Genomic DNA, 22,995 nt, shown 5'->3' with positions numbered 1-22,995 from the left:
GTGCCACAGGCTCAGGCGTCTCCGGCGGGGCTGGGGAGGGCGAAGGTGGGGAGCCGCTTCCCCCACCTCCTCCTGCCCTCCGTCCCGCTTCCAGGAGCAGGCAGTGCCTCGGCAGAGGAAGTAAACAGAGTGGGAGGAGCTGCACCTCTTCCTCGCCAGGGCTCTCTCCCGGCGAGTCCCGCTGTCAGGACCCGCGGCGAGCTGGTCCGTCCTCAGCAGGGTCAGCCCGTCCGTGTCCGGCTCCTTACCTGGAAGCCGCTGTGCCCCGAAAGTGCGCTTGGAGACGAAGCTTTGTGGTAGCGGAGCTCGTGGTGCCGTGCCCGGAGGAGCCGGCCAGGCCGGGCGAGCCGTGCCAGCCGAGCGGGAGCCGGGCGCTGCGGGAGCGCCATGTGTGCCTGCGGCGGGCCCCGGCCCCGGAACGCGCTGTTCCCGGGAGAGCTGGCAGCGCTCTGCGCCGCTCCAGCTGCTCCGGGGCCGGCGGGACTTTGGGGCAGAGGTGAGCAGGTGTTTGTAATTACGGAGCTGCTCGGGCCGGAGCGCAGGGAGCGGAGGAGGCCGCCTGTCCCCCTGGACTCGGGGCAGGGTCGGCCTCTCGCTCATGCGTCCCGCGTCCGATTTTGTCCTGGGGCCTTTTTAAATAAACAGGATGCGTCGGCAGCAAAAACAAGCAGCAGCGATGCTGAGGCGGAGGAAGGGCGGTGCGGGGTTAGAGCGTCTGACCTGGGAGGGAGGGACAGCCCTGCCCTCTGCCACAGGCATCTTCCCTGGCCTCGGGCACATCCCTTCGCCCTCTTGTGCAAGGTGGGGAGCACGTACCTGGTTTACCTCTGGGAAGTGGAGTGCCTCATCCCCAGGATGGCAGAGATGTAGGTGGAGAGAGGTTTGAGTTTAAGCTAGCCGGGAGCTGAGCAGTTTTGGTGCCGGCCTTTGGGGGTTCCGCTAAGGCTGACCCACCTGCCAGTCCACCCCTGGCCGGGGCGGTGTGAATCAGAGGGAAACATCAGCTGGTAATTGGGGAAGCATTTCCTGGCCCGTCACGCTTTGGGATGGTGTCCCGTCCTTTGAATCATCCAGAGCTGGTCCGTGTCCAGCACTAAGAATAGCCTCCCCACACACAGCGGGGGCAGCGTGCCGGGAGGGGGGACCGGCCGGCTCAGGGCCTCCCGGCGCTGCCTTCCCACCACTGTGCCATGGCACGGTCCGGTTCCCATGCCAGTCTGGGGTTTGGGGTGGAGCACATGGTGAGGGTGGGCTGGGGCAGCTGCCGTGGTCCATCGCTGGGGGATGGTCCCATCTGTGTGTGCCATCTGTGGCTGAGCTCTGAAATGGCTTCGTTCAGCACCTCGGGGTGCCCGCTCCCCACCCAGGGCTGGGTGCTCAGTACAGACCCACAGCTTCCAGCCCAGCAGGTACCCCTGGGTGTGATGTAAGGGGGACATTCGTGAGCAGAGGCGTTTCCTGGGGTGTTTGGCAGGTGCCCCACTCTGCAGCCAAGCTCTAGTACAGGAGATAAGCCATCACTGTGGGCTTGCCAGGGTTCAGATCAGCATTTGGCTGGGAGCCTTTCCTCAGATGAGGACATGAGCGCAGCCTTGGGTGGAGCTGGGTCAGTTTTCCCACCATGGCCTGATAGTGATGATGCTGCCCATTTTATGTCTTTCACCTGGCTGACAGGTGAGACCTGTCCTGTCTGTCCCGCTGGGTGCAGGGTGCTTATCCCACCTGGCTCTCGCTCCTGGCATTGGGCACCCGGCCGTGGCCAGAGCAGGGCAATCACTAGAGGGCAACCTTGGATTGAGATGTGCCTCTGCACTGAGAGACCTTGATTTGATGTCCTACCAGGCTGGGCTTGAAACGTTCAGGAGGAGAGGGATGTGCAGTGGCCCACTGAAGCCAGCCCAGTGGGGTTTGCCCATTCTGATCATGCCAAAGCTGGGCAGATGCCTCTGCAGGGAAGCACCTGTGTTGCTGCATGAGCCACCAAGGCCACTCTCATCTCTCCCTGCCTTCCTGCTCCTGTGTTTGCAGGCTGGTACAAGGAGCTCCTTGGCATCACTGCCATTCCATGGGGAAAAGCTGTGATGGCTGCCCAGGCTGGCAGCCCCCTAGTTCAGACAAGTATGGAGGCAGGATAAGATGATGCTGAACCTTTCTTGGATGCTCACTCCAGCCTGAAGCTGGGGCAGGTACTTGTGCAGTCACAGCTGGGTTTAAATCTGAAGGAGAGCTGGGATTTCTGGGATGCAAGATTTCCCCCATCCCTCAAAAGAAAATATTTTCAATTGGGTGGTAGAAATACTGGGAAACTCATGTGGGCTCCCCTCCCTTGCCAAAGCCTTTGGTGAGGGGAATGCAGATGGGTGGTGATGGCCAGGGCTGGGGCAGAGCCTGTCCTGCTGCCTGCCCAGCCCTTGGAGGTCACAGCCCTGACCTCAGGGGTGTCAGTCTGGGCTGAACCCGTGCTCAGGGTTCACCATGGAGTGACTCAGAGTCAGAGAGTTCAGGGCAGTGCTGGGGAAATGCACATGATGGATGCCCTTTGCTCCTCTGCAGCCAGTGCAGGCGTCCCCACCTTCTGTTGCACCTTGTCCACTGCCCTCCTCCAGTTTGGGGGCTGACAAGAGCAGTGCCCAGTTACTGGGATGACAATTCCCTTGGTCACTTGCTGCATGAGACAGCCTGTTCCCCAAGCCTTAGTGATCTGTGGACTTTGGAAAATTATAAGCAACTGAGTGCTCATCCCAGCTGTTCCCTGACTCCCTCTCCCCTGGGACCTCCCAGCCTTGCATCCCACGGAGCAATTCCCAGAGCAGCAGGAGTGTGAGCTGATGCATTACAGTTGTGTTCTGCACGTGTGCAGAGGTGCTCCAGGGGCTGGCCAAGCGTGCCAGGATCCTGATGGCACAGCTGCCTCCCGCTGTACAAGGAGGAACTGAAAGTCAGTGGGGTTTCAGTGATGGCTGTGCATGGGTTTTAAGGGATTTTGTTCAACCAGGGCCTGAAGGAATCAGCAGCTTTCTCATTAAACTGCTCCATTTGACAGCTCCATACTTCTGATTTTAGTATTAGTCCATGGGGTCAAAAAGCTCTGCTTGCACCCAGTGCTGCTGCTGCAGGATGTCCATGTTTGAAGCAGCCTCCCAGTTCTGCAGAGTGGGATCAGGCCCATCCTGCTGGCTCAAGGGATGTGAAGACACCTCATCAGTACTTGCTGTATGGCTGTGTGCCCAGCAGAGCAGCCACCTTCTGCTGATAAATCCATTTTAAGGCAATTTTCCTCCCCATTACATCATCAAACCCTTTCCCAAGGGGGTGGTGGAAGCCCTGCAGGCTGGGCAGGGGCCGGGTGAGCCCGGGTGGGTTTCCTGGAGCAAGCAGCCTTGCTTTAGCCAGGAGCAGGATGGTTTAATAAATCATTTCCGTCTCTAATTTCTACTTCTCTATTCAATGCCTCTCGTTTGCTGGTCACCAGAGGGAAGGGAGGTCAGGGGAACCAGGCCTCCCCAGCAACCTCCTTCCTGCAGCTGTTGAAACAAAATCCAGAACTATAATAATCACTGCGTCCCTCCCTGGGGTACCACGGTGCCTTGGGTCTGAGCAGCAGCAGCGGTGTTGGGGTGGTTGGGCTCACAGCCTCTGCTGAAGGTGCCAGGTGGTAAAGAGAGGACAGAGAGGGCACCTTCCCTGCTTGGTGCTACAGAGCCACAAACATTCCCCATGGGCTTGTCAGACACTTGGGAAAAGATCAAAGTGTTGATATTGCTGAGCCTCGGGGTGTCACTGGTGCCCTGTCTCCTTCATGCTCCAGCAAAATGCATGCACAAATCACCAAGCCAGAACAGGAGGGCAGTTCTCACCTCCCTGCCTCACCCCCACATCAGATCCTTGCTTGTTGCCTGACCCTAGGGGAGCAACTGGGGCTGTCCCACTGCCTAAAATAGGAGCCAGAGTGCAGCTGCCATGCCTGATCCTGAGCTATCTCTGATCTCCCTGGAAAGGAGATCTCTTGGCCCCTGTGGCCTCCAGCACTGCCCTGCCTGCACCCTCTGCCTGCAGCTCTTTCCTCTTGGCCACTTGCCCCCAGCATTGTTTCACAGCAGTTGTTTGGGTTGGCCCAGGTGCTGCCCTGTGTCCGCCTCAGTGCTGAGGGCTTGGTTTATTTTATGTCCTTTGTTTTGCAGCAGCAGCAAATGCCCCGGAGCAGCCAAGAAGAGAAAGATGAAAAAGAGAAAGAAAAAGAGAAGGAGGGAGAGAAGGAGGAAGACAAGCAGGAAACAGAAAATGACAAAGAAGAACTGACAAAGTAAGGACAACCCTCCCTGCCTGGCTCCAGTGGGCTGGGGCTGCAGTGGTGGAATGTGGTGACGGGATGCAGCATAGTCCAGGGCTGCCTGACCCCGTGCAGGACTGTGTGTGCTCACCTCACCTCCTCTACAGGGAGGGAAAGGCAGATCCTCCTCCTCATTGCTCTTCCCTGCTGCTCCCAGACTGGGAAAGCAACACGATATGGGGGTTTTTTATATCAACCCAATCAATCTGCAAAGCTCCTGTGATCCTCCAGCTTGTTCTGTTGTTATGAGAGCCTCTGGGAGCCAGAGGAGCAATCCAGGGGCAGCAGAGCGTGGCACTTCACCTTTGGTGTTATTGATGTCAACGTGAGCACTCCCAGATGAGGAGCTCCAGCCAGCCCTGCCTCCCTCACACCGAGCATCAGCGCCGTGGCAGGGGAAGGTTGGCACGCAGACCGCTCGCTATCTGTAATGGGCTTAATACTTGGTTTAAAAGAACATCTGGCTTCATTATATCTAGGCTGCAAAGACATTTACCAGCAGGTCCCTTTCAGGAAGATAAATGAGGAGGAGGCAGGGATGAATTTGAATGGTCTGGTATTAAACCTGTCTCCGTCAGGTCTCTGCGTGCACTTGGTGGTGGAGCTGCAGCCAGCTGCAGAAAGAAAACCCCACCACAAATCACCCCACTGCCAATCCCAGCCAGGGAAAGAGCCTGCGTCTGCAAAAAAACTGCAGGCCTGCCCCCCTGAAAAACCAACAACAAAAAGAAAAATCCCCAGACACGTGCAGAGAAATAATTGCTTGACCTAAAAATCAGACCAACCAAACAACGTGGGGTTTTTTTCCTTCTCTCCCTGTTTTTGCAGGGACAAGAACGACGACACGTCCGGAGAAGACAACGATGAGAAGGAAACGGTCACCTCCAAGGGCCGCAAAACCGCCAACAGCCAGGGCCGGCGCAAGGGCCGCATCACGCGCTCCATGGCCAACGAGGCCAACAACGAGGAGGCAGCCACGCCGCAGCAGAGCGCCGAGCTGGGTGGGTGGCAGGGGACGAGGGGACCCTGCCCTGGGCTGGGCTTTTGGGGTGTCCATTGTGCTGGGATGGGACGTCAGCCTGCTCTGCTCCCCGCTCGCACAAGAGGGGTTTCCTTTGTGAAATCCTTCTTTCTGGGGAGTAGCAGTGATGTTTGTCTCTGTCACGTGAATTGCTCGGTGCGGTTCACCAGGATAAGTGGGGGCATTTGCAAGCCTGGGCTTTCCTGGCTGAGTGTTCGTGCATTTTATGGCCTCAGAGGGAAAGTGTTGCAAAAGACAAAAAGGGAAGCCTTCAGTTTTAGCCGTGCTTTGGCAAGGCTTGCATCCCTCCAGCACTTTGAGCTGATTCCTTTTGTGGCTACTCTGGCTTCCCAGTCCCCTCAACCGCTGCATGGGACCCTGCTGTGCCCTCCCAGGCTTGCCTGGGTCTCTGCCACTTCTCCTACCTGCTCTGTTTTCAGATTTGTCTGGAGCCTGAGCAGCTGCAGCCTGTGGGTTCTGCTCCTCCTTGGCCTTGGGCATTGGTCTGTTACCTTTCCATTAGTGCCTGATACAGCAAAAGGTGCTGCCTTGGCAGCCAGGCACTGCACCAGCCCACAGCATGGCCGTAGCCCTGCCATGTTGCCATGCTGGCCTTGGGCTAGATGGGATTCATGGCAGCATCCACAGCCCCACACTGGGCACATCTGCCTCTGGCACCTGCAGCATCACTAGTTGCCACCCCAGGGAGCAAGCTCATGCATTGACTTACAGAAGCCAATGCATCTAGGAATTTGGCTGATTTTCCTCTATTTTCTACTCTGTCCAAGTGCAGAATTATTGCTGTGCTACCTAAGGCAGGTAAAAATAAAAGCAGGGTGACTCCTCTTGGATTCCTTGCTCTGCAGTTTCTTGCTTGTGCTGTTCCATGTGCCATAAATCACGCGGAGGTGTTTCGCCTCCCTGTTCTCTGCTGACAACTGGCTGAAGCCTTGATTGCGAGCGCTCTGTTTTCATACAGGCGATATAAATAGTCCCCAGCACAACAGAGCCCTGCTCTCTCCCTCCAACTTGTTCAGCAATGCTGCAGAGAAGCAGCAGATAATGCCAGTAACTTAGATGGGATTTTTTATCCTGGTATCTCAGAGTCCTTGATAAACTTCACTGCGAACACAGAGGAAAGCCTTTAGACCATGTTAAGTTGGGAAAAAGGAATGGATCAATTCCAGTGACATATCTGAGCAATTGATTTCACTTTATGTCTCTCCAATAGCGCTTTAATTTAGGTTGGCTAAGGAAGTTATTGCATTTTAAATACCAATTGAACATTAAAAACCAGCACAAAACCGTATTGTGGTTTAACTGCAGCGTGCCGGAGCTCCCCGTGGGCATCTGTTTCATAACTGCACAACCTCAGGCGCTGCCATTAATCAAACCAAACGGGCCATTTCTGTGACATTTCTGTACCATACAATAACAGGCATCACCAGCTGAGCCAAGGGCCTGCACGGCGTTGGGGACACTCGCTTTTACGTAAAGGAGCACTGTGGCCCTGGCTGTGCCTGCTGCCAGGGGGAAGCAGTGAGGTATCAATTTCCCTCCCTCTTGGCTGGTGTCCCAGTGGCAACACGGTTCTGGGGGAGGCAGTGACCTGTGCTGTCTTCCGGGAGGTGACACCTGCAGTCGTGCTCAGCCAGCTCTGAAGGAGATTCTTCTGCCCACTGCTGTGGGCATTGGAACTCACGCTGTCCTCCCACAGGGTCTCAGCTTCTTGTAGAGCTTCTTCGAAGATCCTTCTTTCTCTCCTTGCCTGTATTCTTTATCCTGAACCTATCAGCCTGTTTTCCATTTTGAAAGGACACTGTCAAAACATCTCTCATCACTGTTGAAATAATGCTTTGCCTGTTGTTTAGAGTAATAACCCCTTGGCAGCCTGAGCCGGAAATCTGTTTCCTTACCGAGTTGTTTTTTGTCTCTGACTCACACCCCAGTTTGTTATTGTAGGGTTTGCTCTGTGCCAGGCTGCCAGCAGGACTGGTGCATAGTGAAGGCTTTATACAGGACCTTGGTGTCCACAGCACCTGCTTGGATTTGGGGAGAGATGCTGACACCCCTGTCAGCCTCCTGGCTGGAGCAGCACGTCCCCTTCAATGGGCACTGCTCCAGATAGGCCCCCACTGTTGCTGGAAGTGGCTTGGAGGTGCTGTCCAGGAGCCCAGTGGTGGCACAGAGGGAGCCCGTGGTCACACAGCCAACACCCTTCTGTTGTCAGTGGCCAGCACTGACAGATGCAGTCGGCCAAAGTCACCACTGAGGTGACGCTGTTTCTCCGTCTCTGACGGTCCCACCCTGCGTCTGTCTCCTCCAAAGCACACAGCCCCAGCCAGCTCCATCTTAGGTACCTGTTGTTGGGCCAGGGTGGCACCGTCAGCAGGAAATCTGCTGCCACTCTCAAGCCATCTGGCTTTGCTTCCAGGCCCAAAGTGGAGGTTTTGCATCACTGAGGTGCGTCCCGAGGGGATGTTGTGCATGGGGTACTGTGGCGTGGAAAAGCCTCACGAGCCTGCACCACGACAGCCTTTCTTGCAGGAGCACTTCTGCACTGCATGGGGTTTTGTCATGCCTCCAGGGGACAGGGCATGGGACAGGGTTTGGGTGTTGGGACAGCTCCTCTGAGCTCACTGGGCTTGCTGGCTCCTGCTCACAGCTGACTGCTCTCTTTCCTTCTTCCTTCCCAGCTTCCCTGGAAATGAATGAAAGCTCTCGCTGGACCGAAGAGGAGATGGAGACGGCTAAAAAAGGTGAGACACTAATTTTCTTTCTTTTATTGGCTGTGCTGGAGCTAGTCCAGCAACTGGGGATGGAAAGAATCTGACTGCTGACTTTGGTGCAGTGTGGTGGATCCTGAGCTTTGGGGCCGGATCCTACCTGTCCTGCTGTTGGTTTGTTCCCAGCGCGCCTCAGGGAGGGTGTGGGGAAGGCAGGGAATGGTGCAGGGAGTGTGCTCAGCTTCTCCAGCCCCAGGAGCTGGGCCAGCACCAGGGATGCCTGGGCTGTGGCTGGAGCCATGCATGTCCCCCGAGGCAGGAGTTGGCTGTAGGAAATGGGGAAGGCGCATTGTCCGTTGCAGTGTTGGAGTTCTGGTGCCTGTGGCATGGGGTGTAGTTCCACCCCACTCTTCAGAGCTTTGTGGCCTCAGTGTGATCTGTTCAAGGCACACAAAGAGTGTCTGCCTGTGTTCACTGCTTTGGGATTCAGGGAGAGGACAATGAACCCCAGCACTCCGCAGGCACATGTTGGGGAGCTCTCAAGAGCCAGGGCAGCGTGCAGTGACTTTACATCCTGGAGCTGATTCAGAGCCTTTGCTGAGACCGTTTTTAAAAAGTGCTGAGTGTAGCACAGCCCTTCTTGCCACTTCCCCTCCTCGTGCCGCTCCTGCGCCAGCCCTTTCACTGCTTTAATTTTTTGCCAAAGTCACGTCCTGTTGATGGGCTGTCGAGCTCACGTCCCCAGCCCGTGCGTCCCGCTTGCGTTGCTGCCGACTCTCCTGGCCCGGAGAGGATTGTAAATGGGAAATTAAAATGGAAATGAGTGCTGTTCAGGGATGGCAAAGGCAAATAGGCATGTTAGCAGGTTCGGCTCAGCTTGGAGAATGCACCTGCTGCTGGGATGGTGATTACATGTTCTGGAGCGCCGGCTGCCCAGGTGCCGGTGGGAGCTGTGGACTTGGATTACTTTGCCTGTGAATATCCCAAAGTGTTTGGCTCGCTCGCCTTTAAGCTGTTCCAACCCTCTTTTACAACCCAGTGCCAATCTTGTGCATTGCTGAACGGGGCTCTCTATAGTCACAAAACTTAATAGATAGACTTTAATCAAGGAAACTGGCCTGGGGCCAGGTAATGGGGTGAGCAGATGCTGGCAGGGGAGGGTCGTTGGAGGGATATTTTCCGAGCACTGCTTTATTTTGGAGATCAGCATCTGGTTGTTAAAAAGTGCCTCTTGTTGTTTTATGCTGGATGGTGGAGATGCGCTTAAGGAGTCTCAGCACCAGCTGCCAAAGCCTGTGTGAAGGAAGGATGAAGCGTGGGAGCATGCAGCACTATTCCAGCCCAGGGGCCAGGAGGAGGCAGGGAGATTTGCTGGTGTAAAGCCCAATGGCTGATTGTTTCTCCCTTCATTACAACCTGGGAAACTGAGATTGCAACACCAGACTTCTACAGAAAAGCCAAATTCCCCTCTGCCAGGAAGCAGCCGCTTTAATGCTTCGAACTGGCTGTGTCTGGCATTTCCAGGGACCTGCGTGCTGGGGGTTTCCGACTCACAGCAACCGAAACTCCGGAGGTAACCTCAGAGGCTGGAGGAGGCGGTGGCAGAGCTGCTGCCAGCACGGCTGGGCAGGGGCAGAGGGGGTGGTGGCCTGCTCAGGCTGGGCTCAGACACACAGGCACAGTCCTCCTCATCATAAGGACTCAGCCACCCAAGACACCCTCCTCAATGCTGGTACCAGCAAGAGCCCATAGCTGGCTGGTTTAGGGAGTTCAGCAAAATGTGAGTCCCAGGGAAGGTCAGCCCTACCACCCTGGGGTATTTTAGCAGACGGGGACAGTCAGTGACCTCTGCTCCTAGCACTTGCCAACCCGGGGATCAGCCCGGCCCTGCTGTTCTTGCCTGGGTTTTGTGTGTGGGGCATGAAACTCCATGTCATTTGTGTTCAGGGAGGTGAGAGAAAACAGCCCTGGGACAGAGAGGCAGCAGAACTGCCTGCTCTCCTCCACAGTCACTGATCTGCACAGGGAATTTCCAGTCAGGAGAAGGCAGGATTGTGTCTGCCAGGGGAGACAATGAAGGGGAGTACTGTGTTACTAAACTTAAATAGGGGAACAAAAACCCAGCAAGAGGAAAGTTCTTGCTTAATGACACTTTCATTATGCTATAAACTTCGATTCAGTAGTCTGTCAAAATGTGCAGAGATTGGGATAACGACGGGGGAATGTGTTTTTCTGATATTATCTCCTTGCACCGCAGCTGTGATCCTTAAAGCAGGAGGTTTTGATTTACCCGGAGTTGCTCGAGGATTTCCCCCTTCCCAGGCCGGGAAGCAGCAGCACCCAGAGCTTTGCTGCCAGGCAGGGTGCAGAGGCATTCAGCAGCAGGATGGGGCTGCTCCTTAAAAGGCAATGTTGAGGCAGTTCCTGCCTTTGGGGAACCTGCTGGATGAGCCCTCTCAGGCAGGAGTTCAAGGTAGGCTGGAAGGGGGTCTGAGCAGTGGCTGAGCACCAGCCTCAAGAGTGGGTGGGTTTATTGTCCCCCCCAGCCCCTCCACCAAGTGTCACCACTGGTGCCAGAGCTTCAGGGCAGCCGCAGCCGCCCTGGAGCTGAACTCGCTGAACCCGGAGGTTTCGACATGACCTTTGTTAGTCTTTAAAGTCTGGTACCTGTTCTCGCCAGGCTCGGGGTTTTCCCGTGGCGTCTAACAAGTGGTTTTGTTCTTTGAAAAGAGGCGGGTGCAAATGGCAGGTTCTTGCTGAGGTCCTCCCGTGCCTTGCCCAGGCTCTGTGCTCCTTGTCCTCAGGGCACAGCCAGCCTGGGGCTCTCTGCCTTTTCCCACACTGAGAGGCCACGGGATGGAGTCAGGTGATGAGGCAGAGGAGGGTTGGGCCCAATTGTAAAATACTGATGACAGAGAGTTAAATAACACATGAAAACTCCTATATAGTTCCTTTTGGGTAGATATAAAATATTCCCTTGGATACCAAAGGCACTCTTTTGAATGCTTATTTTCAGTGCTGCCAGTAATTCATCTGAGTTTTGGACTGACCTGAACTATTATTTCCCCAGTCCCGTTCTGTTTACAAAACTAAAATAAAGTCAGCCACCTTGCATCACCTTCGAAATGCAGGAGCTGGCTGGGTGATGCTGGGGAGCTGACGGCTCCATACCTTCCTCCTTTTGTCTCCCCTGTGCTCATGTTGGAGCCTTGCCTTCTCCCATCAGAGGTATTTACAACTGTAAAAACCTGCTGATACTAGTAAAAGTGGGCTGGAGAAACTTGTTTGCAGTCCATGTCCATCACTGCACGTTGTCCTTCTGGTGGCCCTGGGGTGGGATGTGCCTTGGGGTCTCCCACTCAGGTGTCCTCTATCCAGGCAGGGTGCAAGGGCAGCCCAGAGCAAGCAGAGCCCAGCCTGGCCATCCCAGTGTCCACAGCCAGAGTGCCGTGGGTGCCTGGTGTTTGTCATGAACTCTGTACAAAGCAACGTGTTAAAAATTATTTGGATGAGGCAGATTGGGTGCCAGGAGGGCACAACTGTGTCCAAGGCTTAAATTAGCCACACTTGCCCTGAGTGAGGCTGTGGTTGACTGCAGTCCCATCCCTGCCATCCCAGGCTGGTGCTTGGCTGCCTTTCAGCTGAGGTGTCACCCCCAGGACCATGCCTGTGGTGCTGGTGCCCACCGTGCCCCCAGAGCTGCACTTGCTGCCACCATTGCTTGAATGTTTCCCGAGTGTGTAGGAGCAAACTGCGAGGATTTGCTTAGTGAGTGTCAGTGAATGGAATACAAAAGGCCTGTCAGGAGGAACTGCTGGGTAATTACTATAATTTGCTGCCTACATTTTAATTTTGAGTATTATTTTTTCAACAATAAGGGAGCGGGAATAGTATCTGAACCAGGTGAAAGAAGAGAGCTGGGCCTGCCAGCAGTGGCTGCTCCATGTGTACTCACTGCCCTGCTGGACCAGAGGGGATGGCACATCTCCAGGAGCAGGCATCCTGAGGGGGTCTTCCTGTGCCCTTGTGTCAAAGGATACGACACAGAAAAAAGAAAGGCTGTGGCAGGAGTGGTAAAACCAGGCAGGTCTGTGATCAGGGCACAGGGCTCAAGGTTTGGAGCAAGTTGATGCAGTGGTATAGGAAATATCCATTTCAAAGGGGAGATCTGGGATCTCAGGGTCCCCAGCCAGGGCCAGCAGAGAGGGGACAGCACGCTAGAGCTGAGCTGGTCCAAGATCCCAACTCCTTGCTGGTCAGGTACCCACACGTTGTTCAGTGACACTGCCTCCCTGCAGAGAAGTGGCATGGTGGGTGTGAAAGGTGCTGGGAAGTTCAGCTGCAAGCTCCGACATCAGAGATGTGCTTGTGTCCAGTCACCAATGAGAGGTCCACTGGGAGCACAGCAGGCTGGTGCCAGCATCACCTGAAGGAAGGAAGGAAGGGCATCACTCACAAGGAAGGAAGGAAGGAAGGGCATCACCCACCTCAGTGGCAAGAGCGCACCGAGCCGGCTGCCTGTGCCATGGTCCCTCCAGCAGCACCCCAGCGCCTGCGGGGATGCAGGCTCACCCCCACACACCATCCCCACTGCTTCCCTTGGCTCGGCATCAGCAGCCTGGCGTGCACCTGGCTCTGCCACCCACTGATCCATGGCCCAGGAGAAGTTACTCACCTTCTCTGAGCCTCTGCAAAGCACCCCGAGGTTAGTGCGGGAAAGCGATGCAGACCACGCTTTCGGGATGCCTTGGGTGGTGTCGCTGACTCTGTAGGGCTGGTCTTTCTCCAGAAGAGGATTGCAGCACATTTTGGTGGTGCCGTAGCCAGAACTGCCTCCATGTTCGCTCCCAAGAGGGTGTGTGGGCGCAAGAGGTACTGGAGGATCACACCAGGTACCGTCAGGCGTAGGGAATGATATCACTTAGTTTTTCCTCTATAACCTTGGTCTGTTAATCCATGCGAGCTCCCATTAAGGGACCCTTTTACGGGCTCTCTCCGCCCTCACCAAGCCCAGGGTGGAGCTGGGCAGCCGTGCCAGAGCGCCTTGGAATGTCTCAAGTAAAAACCCCGAGCTCCAGAGAGCCGAGGGGCTGCGAGCCGAGAGCGCTCGCCTGTCGCGCTGCCCCTCCAGGCTTCTTCTCAGTTCCCCGAGATGCCGAGCACGGTACCCCGCTCTCCGAGCTCCTCTTCCTTCCAGCCTCCGCTTGCTGTAGGGGAGCAGAGGCCCCGGTCTGCCCATGGCGACACCGGTGCCAAAGCTCTCCCCATCCATCCCTCCTGTGCCAGGGCAGCAGCTGCGGGGCCGAGGTGTCCCGAGGCGCCACGGCACCCGTCGGTGCGGCACTGGGCTCGCCGGCGCGCACGTCCCCAAAGAAAAGCGCCTTTGATTCACTTGAGAGCGGAGAAAACTATTAGCCAAGCTTTGTTTTCCTGGATCCCTCCCCCTGCCGCTGACATTCAGCCGAGAGCGAGGGAGACAGAAAGTGAGCGAGGGAGGGCGGGAGCGGGTGCCAAGCGCCGCACCCCTTGTCAGCTTGGGTCAGCGCCACGTTCGTTATTAATGCTCTGTCTAGAGGTCACATTCAGATGCAACGAGCCCCGGGTCAGCCAGAGGAACAGATTAGAGCTTGCTCGCTGCTCCGCCACATACCGACGGCACCGGCTCCCCGTCCCCGGGCTGGCAGGAGCGGAGCTGCCGCGCTCCCGCCCCTTCGCTTTTTTCTCCTGCCTTTTTTTTTTTTTTTTTTTTTTTTTTTAAATTATTATTATTTCTTGGCAACGTCGGGCATCTCCTGAAACTGCACAGTCTCCCTATAGCCCCGAGCTGCTGAGCAAGGAGATGAGGTAGGGGAGAAAATACTGGCGGCGCTTCCATCCACCTTAACAACCGCGGCTGCAGCCGGCTGGAACGCTCCGGCGAGCGAGCGGAGGAGAGCGGAGAGCGCTGTTCGCTCCGAAGGGAAGAGCGCTGGGGCCGGAGCATGTGTTCCCACCAACTTCTGCCATCGGGGTCAGGAGTCTGCCGCCTGTGACCTGGTTTCCAGCCTCGGTGCCCGTTTGCTCGCCGCTCCCGGCCGCCCATGGCTCTGAAATCCTCTCGCCCCCAGGATTTAAGGAACCGGCTTTGCTTTCTTCTCTGTCTCCGGCTGCTGCGAGGGAGCGAAAGCGAAATGCGTGGGGAGGGTGTGAGCGGAGCACTCGCAGCGCTTTGCCGCGGGCTGCCGTGCCCGGGGGGGCTTTGAAGAAGTGCCCTGACAGCCGTGTCCTTCCCAGCCCACCCGCTGCACACTCCAGGTGTGCTCCCTGCCCGCCGGAGCACGTAAGTCGGGTGTTGGGGTCCGAAGGATGGGGTTAACCTCGAGGTTGTGTGTGGCTGCGTGCCTGCGGCAGAGCCTGCGTCCGGAGCCCCCGCCCCGAGCCGAGGAGCTCAGCCTTCCTGAGGATCTGATAACTCGGTTAGTCATAGTTTCAGTTGCGATGTGGAACGAAGGGCTGGTGCTGCCGTGCCGGGCTGGAGCGCCGGGGAGTGCGGGGCAGGGGGAGCAGGCTCTGGGGGTGGCTCTGCTGGAGGAGCTCATGGAGATGGGGTGCCTGGCGAGCCGGGAGCCTACCGGGGCTGTCTCGGCTGGTCCTTCCCGAGTGTGCAGATAACTACAGCGTGGGAAGCAGGTGTTGCTGTTTCGCTCTGGTTTCATGTAGAAGAGTGGCGGGGCTCCCTGCTGGTCCCGCGGGCAGGGGCTGCAGGCAGCCTCCTCTTCCTCCTCCCAAGCAGTGGCCACCTGCCCTGCTGCAGGCTCCTTCAGCAGTGTCCTGGTGAGCAGGGGCACAGCCAGCCTGGGCAGGGGGAGGACAGCCACGAGCTGGCATTGCCTGTGGCTGGTAAAGGTCACACCACGCTGGGGACCACTCACGCTGACATCCATCACCCCCCAGCCATGAGCTCTGCCATGCCAGCTCCTGCCTTCTGGCATCTTTCCTGCCAGAGCACCCGTGCTCATGGCACATCCACACTGCTGCCAGTGTCTTCGTTTCAGCTTTGCCCGGGGCACACAGTCAGCCTTGGCCCGGCTGTCACACTTGGTGCTGGGCCACCAGTGTGGTGATGAGCAGAGGGACAGAGCTGCTTGTTTGCTTTGGAAGGCAGCAGTGGGTTGTGTCAGAGGGGATGGGTTGTGACACTGGGGACTGTCCTGTTTTCCCCTGCGGCATTCAGCAACGGCAGGGGGAGGACTCTTGCTCCACTCGTTGCCTCAGGATTGGTGGCCGGATGTGATTTTTTTTAATCATTTTTTTAAGAAGTCCCAGCCCGTCAGCGGGGTGACAGAGGTCGTGGGTTTGGCTGAGCGAGGCTGGGAGTTGCAGAGTTAAAGCTCAAACTTGTTTCTTGGCTTGCCAGGGCCTTTCTGGTGCTCAGTGCATGTGATGCCTCGTACATGCAATTTGATAAGCCTGGTGCTGGGACGGGCAGGATACAGGCACCAGCTGGATGTTAACTCCTGCTGTGCTGGGTGCTGCTGGTTTTCTCCAGGACCTGGGAAGCAGAGAGGGGGATTTAATCTCTCTGGGGGCACATGGTGCCATCTATTCAGTGCTGCCATGCCCTCAGCCCCCACGCCGTGCCCTCCCCTTGCATGGGCTCACAGAGCAGATCCTGGGGTGTGTTCTTTGGGCTCGGTTGCGTGTGGCTGTGCTGAGATCAGCCCGTCTCCTGGGGTTTGTTGTTGAAGCAGAGGTTGGGCTGCCACTTTAGGGCCAGGCTGACACATGGCAGCAGCTTGGCAGGAGGCTGGCAGCGGGGCTGGGGCACAGCTGCAATGTTCCCAGGCACGAACAGAGCCATGCCAGGAGCCCCAGTGTGGGACTCACCATGGTCCCAAGCCCTGTGGTGTCAGAGCAGCCAGGGAGGGACTTTGATGTGGAGCCAGTGGTCAGTGTCCACTCCCAGCCACACGGGGCTCTGTGGTTAGTGGCCTCTGGGCAGAAAGTCCCCCAGGAAAGGAGAAAGATGTTCTTAGCATGTTCATTCATTCGTGCTGGCTTTCATCTTGAAGTTACCTTTCTGTGGCAGTATAGTAACTCTTGACTTACAGACTCTGCATCCTGTGCCCTCACAAGGTGCAGGGAAGGGCTAGGGAGCTATTGGCATGATAGTGGCAACACATGGGCAGTCGGGAGCAAGCCAGGCTGGCAGTGTCCCACAGGCTGGTGGCAGCTCCAGCCCCACAAGACACCACACGAAGGACCAGCCACACAGCAGGAATTAACTGCAGGCAGCGAGGTGTTACTTCCCAGAAAGTCTGGATGGTTCTTTCACAGGTCACCTCCAGGAACCTGGGGTGCCACTGCACCCATCCCTGGTCTGTGGTTGTAACTCCTACCTCCATCTGCAGGATCAGGGGAGCCCAGATACCCCTGCAAAGATGGCAAGGACACAGGTTGCTGACTATCTCCTTCTTCCTCCTCATCCTCCTCCACCCTGCTGTGTTTGCCCCACGTTCAGGTGGCACCATCTGGCCAGCATTGCCAGCCCTTGGTGTGATGTCTGACCTGGGAAGCTGCTATTGTTGTGAGCCTGTGATCAGCACTAATCCCCTGGCACACCTCTTCCCAGCCAGGGCCATCACCTGGGCCTCCCTGCCAGCATGCTGCCACTCACCTGCCCAGGCTTCCCTCCTGTTCCCTAGCAGGGCTGTGTGCCGTGGGGTGGGAAGAGCTTTTGCTTCATGCTGGGGGCTGAGAGCAGCTGTCCCAAGTTCTCCTGGGCGTGCCAACACCTGCTGCAGCCGTCCCAAGGGACCGGGAGCTCTGCTCGGCCTCGTGACTGCGGAGACGCGGCTGTGGGACGTGTTTTATTCCAGAGACGGTCAGCACAGTGCCTTTTCCCTTTGGAAAGAAAAACAGGCTCTCATAGGTCATCCCCTGGTCTAGAAGCCATTCAGACAGGTGCTAGTGAGCATATTGTTCCTGTGGAGTTTGGCTTGCACGGAGGAGGTTTCCCGTCCTGTGTGGATAATGCTGCCCTTGTGTGAGTGTGTCTGGTGTCAAACCTTTCTCCTCTGTGCCTCCTCCACCTGCAGGTCTCCTTGAGCATGGGAGGAACTGGTCGGCCATTGCCAGGATGGTGGGCTCCAAGACCGTGTCGCAGTGCAAAAACTTCTACTTCAACTACAAGAAGAGGCAGAACTTGGACGAGATCCTACAGCAGCACAAACTGAAAATGGTGAGAGCCCTGTCCCAGCCCACATTGGGTGCTGTGGATATTCCCTAGGGCCTGGATGCTTCCCACAGCCAAGGGGGGCCTTCATCACATTGGGAGAAAGCTGTGGGGACTGTGGAGTGGCACAGGAAAGGGTTGTCCACCCGTCTGTCCCCCCTGGGAGGTCTGGATGAGGCAGAGCTGCTGCCTGGGTGTCTGGAGCGTGGCTGGTACATGGGAAGATAAGGAGCAGGGCTGTGGCGTGTTGGCCAGGATGCAAGTTCTGATGGCTGTGCAAATACTTCGTTTCTGGTGAGATTGTGCTGTTCCGCCCTGGTGAGCAGAGAGCCCAGCTGGGCCACACGGGTCTGTGCCTTGCAGGTTCTGCAGTTACCTGCAGTAAACTGCTTTGGTTTGCCCCAAAGGAAATCAGAGATTTAGGACAATGTGAAGAAAGCCTGGCTCTGAAAGAGGTTTTCTTCAGCGCTGCAAGTAGATGTGCACACCTCTCTGTGCCTCAGTTTCCCCTTCAGATGGGGCTAATGCTGCTTCTTTCCTGGCATGTGGTGCAGGGTGTGAATGTAGTGAGGCTTGTTTGGTGTTCTGGAGATAGCTTGGACTGCTAAGAGACACTAAAGATTATAATTATTTCATTTGTAGAGTATCCTGGGGTTCCCAGTTTCTGGCTAATAGAATTCACATGGCTAAACCCCCAAGGGGTGCTTTGAAAATGCAAAGGACAATGTTCAATGCAGGAATCTTTCCAAGCAAGCTATTACAGCAAGAGTAAAAAGAAAGACAGGAAAACATTCAATGACTCACCCAGGAATTTAATATCCTAGTCAGTCTATAGGAATGAGAGAAAGAGAAGACATCGGCGATTCTTTTTTATTAATTCTCTATGCACAGAGACACTCCTGTGTTCCCATGTTTCACCGAATTGTTTTTAGAAACAAAGCAAACAAACTATATAAAAGACCCCCAGACCCATATAAAGGCTGGAATGAAATATTCTGTAAAATGTGCATCAAGCCCTCTGAATATAAAAAGTTACATTAGAAAGATATCATTGTTCGTTACTGGGGAGAATCTGAAATAAGATCATACGGCTTTGCTGGCGGTGGAGCCGGTGTGTATTAATTTACTCTGCTCCCTAATGTTGCAGAAATTATATCACGGAAGTGTTTTTCTGCAGAACCACATTTTTCCCTGCATCCGTCCCTCCAAGGCAGCCGCTAGACTTCTCCAGTCTAATTGCTCACTCTCACTTGCAGTTTATATCAGCATCATCATTTTATTTTTCGAGCATTGGAGGCTGTGGGATTCGGTCGTGGAGAAGAACAATGAACATTCAGCTGTTATTTATTGTACTCTATTGTTTTGTGGCAACAGCAGATGCCAGAAAGCTGAATAAAATAAAAGAACAACTGAGATTAAATTGCCAGGGACCTTCCTTCCTGACTCCTAAATATAATCCCAAGCAAACCGAACCTCCAGATTTCATCCTATAGCCAGTATCAGCCATGACCTCTGTGGAGGAAGCACGCGTGAAGCAACCTGGCATCACTTAGTTTTGCCGTGACATCCACAGATTATTCCCTGACCTCACCACCACCAGCTATTGCTGATCATGTGCAGGGAAATGCAGTAGCTCTGCTTTTCGTCCTCAACACTAAATGAGAGTAAACTTAATTAGCAGATCTCATTCATTTCCCAAATGGGGCTCATTAATACTGTAGCCTCCTCTTCCAGGTAGGTGTGACGGCAGGATTCAGCAGCGTGCAGGTGGCTCTGAGGAGCTCTGGGGCCGTGTGGGGTGGGGAACAGCCACGGAACCAGCCGGCTGCACCCTGGGACAGGCAGCCTGTTACTGCTGGGGCAGGGTCTTGAGGCTTCACTTTATCTGCCCTGCTGTGTGTTTTGGCTTGGTTTCACTGCTGCGCCGCTCGGATGTGTCCCAGGCATCAGCGTCACTTAGCCTTGACCTTCAGCACACTGCACTCGCTAATCTTGGCATTTAAGGAAAGCAGGGCATCGGCAGACACGGTGTCCTCGGAGCTGCTCCTTCTGTTCGTGGCTGGAGATAGGCCCTGTCTTCACTGGGAGCAGTCTGGGGTGTGACTGTCACTTTGGTCTACTGGGCTTGTTTTGGCTTGCGCAGGAAAGAGGGGCCAGTTATCCCCGGGGCTGGGGCTGGTCCTGCTTGGAGTCCAAGTCCTGTGGACCTCCTCTGAGCAACGTTCCTTTAATTCCTTGCTTTTTTGGATGATGCTGGCTTTGCACAGCAAAAATGCTTCAGGAGTGCAGTCTGGTGGCCTCTGCTTCTGGGAATGAGTGTGTCTGACTTGCCCTGGACCTGCTGTTGGGACAGGCTGAGCCTGATGGGAGGTTGCCATCAGGGTGGCTCCGTGTTGGTAGCAGGATTTGGGAGCTGTTTGGGTTGTTGCTGCCACATCAGGTGGTGAGTGCAGGGTGAGGCCAAATTTATAGGGATGGCCTTGAAAGACATTGTGGAGGAGGAGGCATGGAGTGACCCCTCGTGCAGGGTTCCGTGTCCTTGTTGTGCTCTGTATATACTTAGTGGTTTTGGCGAGTCAGAACGTCTGAATGGCATCGGGTCCTGGACGCTCCTCAAGAAATACCTGGTGGAAGGTAAAGAGGAGCAAGACTGTACAAGGAGTCTGGGGCTGTAGGCGTGATAAGAGGCAAAGTGGTGGCCTTGAACACGTCTCTAGATGCAGGCAGGATCTGCTGCCTTTATTTCACATAATTTCCCCTAAATACCAGCAGTGGGGTTTGCTGGAAGAGGGACCCACAGTGGCCCTGGGGCCGCTCACTGCTCTGCTCTGCCAGCAGCTGCCAGCCCCGGGCTCTGGCCAAGTAGGGTGCTGAGGCAGAGGCTGGTTCCCAGCAAATTCCCAGTGAGGAGCCTGCTCCTGCCCGCGGCTGAGTCACGGACCCGTGAGTAAGAGGCAGAGAAGTCTTTGCCATAGTAACGTCGGCGCTTTGTCACTGCGTTAGCGTGATGGGGAACTGCTGCTTCACACAGGAACGTGCGGTGCTGAATCGCTGCCGGGGCAGCACTGGGACACCACCAGCAGGGCTGGGCTGGAGAAAGGGAGCCACAGCCTGGCGTTCCTCCCTCTGCCTCTCTGCGCCTGCACAGAGCTGCTTCTCAAGTGCCTCTTTTCCCTCTCTCCTGCCCAGTTTGATAAAAATAGATTTTGAGCGAGCAGCGTTTCCAAGCAAAAAGCAGTTGTATTTGTTTGTTTTATCTGGAAGTTTTCTAAAGGATTGAAAAGTTGGGGGTGGGGGAAGGTGGGGACCAGCTCTTCCCAGCACAGAGATCCAGCAGCAAAGTTAACGTTTCCACCACGGCTTTATCTTTTCATCCATGTAAATAAACGTCCTACACACGTCACTCATGTGGGGTTTGCAGGGAGAGCCGGAGATGATGAGCCTGTTCCTACTGGTAATATTTACTCAAGCAACAAGAGCAGGAAACAATAGCAAAGCCGAGACTTTTCCTTTAGGTCTGCAGGAGGGAGCAGCTGTCCACACCCTCGTGGCTGTGGCACGTGCTCCAGCCAGGGAAAGTTGGGGCTGTCTCAGGACAAGCCAGGACACCAAGCAGTCACCTTTGGGATGCCGTGCTGCACTGAGCCTGCCCACTGTCCACCAGTGACAGCTGCCCTGGCATGGGAGTCAAAGTTCTTTGGCAGCACCTGCCAAAGGGGTCATGAAAGCAGGTGCATGAAAATGTTGGCTGGGCCGTATCTGGGGCATCAGCTTTTGTTATCTGCAGATAAGCGTCAAGTCTCAGCCACGCATGTTTGTGTAGCTGGAGGTAGAGCCTGGAAATGCGCAGGACCAACGTGTCACACGTGTGTCATGAGGAGACATGTGACCCCCCAGGCTCTTGCCAGCCCTGCACTGGTGACCTCTGCATGCTTGTCCCTTGTCCATGTGTCTGTGCCATTCTTCCCCTGAATACTGAGGGCAGAGCTCCCTGTGGAGCTGGGCTGGCCATTGCAGAGCAGTGAAAAGTTTTTGGCCAGGTGACACCACACTGCCAGGCTTTCAACAGGCGAGTGTGGTCCCAAAGCCTGGTGCTCAGAGAGAGGGTTTACCCAGGGCAGGGGGTCGCTGGCAGTGTCCCTCTTGACCCTTTGGGCAGGACCAGTGCTCTCTGCTGCCCCATAACTCCCCGTAGGCTTTGCCTCTCACCATTCTTGCTCTTCTTCAGGAGAAAGAAAGGAACGCCAAGAGGAAGAAGAAAAAAGGCGCCGCTGTTCAGAACGAAGAAGCCGCCTTCCCTCCCGCAGCTGAGGACGAGGAGATGGAGGTGTCAGGGACGAGTGGCAACGAGGAGGAGATGGCAGAGGAGGCGGAAGGTGAGGCAGGTGGGGGCTGTGGCAGGGAACGTGCTCAGCTCCTGTGGCTTTGCTGCCCGGTCATGGCAGCGGCACCGCGCACGGCCTCTCTGGGGCTGCACATGTCAGCACTCACAAGGGGTCTGTCACCCCAAAGTCACTCCAAGGTGATGGTGTCTCACAGCACTCGTGGCATTTTGGATGCCTCTGGATTTCACGCTTGCAAGGAGTGCCCTGGATCACTGCCCTCCTCCCGTGTCTGTCTGGACGGATGGCTATTTTGGGAGCCCTTTGGTTTCTGATTTCCGTCACTGCGCTTTCCAAGAGCACACAGCCTCCCAGGACCTCCTGTAAATCACATTTCTTGGTGTTTTGCTCCAAAGGACGGTCCCTGCGTGCTCTTAACCACCACTGTGAGCTCTCGTGAAGCTTATCATGGGCTCAAGGAGAGATAACCCACCAAGGTCCGTCCCCATCTCATCAGGGCACTGCTGCTTTCCTGGGCAGTGGAGCTCCCGGAGCTCAGCACTGGAGAGAAGGCAGGGGAAGCCATGGTCTGCCACCAGCAATGCTGATGCACCTTGGTGGGGCTTTTCCTCCTCCTTTCCCTTTTAAGGCAGCGTTTTTCTCTCTCCCAGCCATACCAAAGAAAGGAAACAACTTGAAAGTGACAATTTTCAGCTATTTATCGCTTAGAAAGCGCAGCAGTTTGGAGTTCAGAGAAAATGTACACAATTTTCCAACAATGCCCATTTGACTTCTCTCAAAGTAATTTAATAACTTAAGCAGCACTCTGGCACCACACTGGTTCCTGGCCTTAGCACCCAGGCTAATGGGACTTAAAATGGGAAATCTTTTCAAATCGTCCTTGTGAGTGACTCATTACAAGGCAGATTCCAGGTAAATCTTTGTGCGAGGTGATACGTGACTCACAGGAGCAAAGTAAAAGGTAGTTACTGCTCTTTGTAAGAGTGCCTGAGAGGAAACAACATGATTTTGAGATTAGAGACAGATCTCTTGACGTGCTTCTGAGCCTTCCTCTCCAAGCATCGGCTCTTCCTCTGCTGCTGGGGTGCCCTACAGAGCGGTGGAAAAGCATGAGGGGTGTGAAAAATGTAGTGGGCATGGGAAGTGCCAGGGTGGTGTAACACAGGAGATGGGTGCTGGCTCCAGGGTGACATTTGGGGATACTTGGACAATACCTTGCAATTGCAGGGGCCACGTGGCTAATCCAGGGACAGGGGGAAAGACTCAGTGTTGGAATTATGGTGTAGAGTATGGATTCAGCATCTGGAGGGAATGCAAGGAAGTCTAGAGCTTGGCTGAATTTGGGATGAGCCACTGTTGGA

The 22,995-nt window shown here is 55.4% G+C and overlaps 1 protein-coding gene across 13 annotated transcripts in view; it reads left to right on the top strand.

Annotated features, from left to right (window-relative positions):
* Positions 1-22,995, top strand: part of NCOR2 (nuclear receptor corepressor 2) — a 226,858-nt gene that overhangs the window by 165,852 nt on the left and 38,011 nt on the right. For 12 of the 13 annotated variants that reach the window (XM_084217049.1, XM_084217050.1, XM_084217057.1 and 9 more), the window contains 5 exons: positions 4,182-4,303; positions 5,159-5,331; positions 8,048-8,110; positions 17,155-17,297; positions 21,520-21,667. In XM_084217049.1, coding sequence (XP_084073175.1) covers positions 4,182-4,303; positions 5,159-5,331; positions 8,048-8,110; positions 17,155-17,297; positions 21,520-21,667 — 649 coding nt within the window. The remainder of the gene's footprint in view (positions 1-4,181; positions 4,304-5,158; positions 5,332-8,047; positions 8,111-17,154; positions 17,298-21,519; positions 21,668-22,995) is intronic. The other variant, XM_084217054.1, reaches the window with a different exon arrangement.

This window comes from Fringilla coelebs (assembly GCF_963513975.1).
Source record: "Fringilla coelebs genome assembly, chromosome: 17".
NCBI lineage: Eukaryota > Metazoa > Chordata > Aves > Passeriformes > Fringillidae > Fringilla > Fringilla coelebs.
The sequence above is the reverse complement of the archived record's forward strand: the minus strand, read 5'-3'. Positions and strand labels throughout refer to the sequence as shown.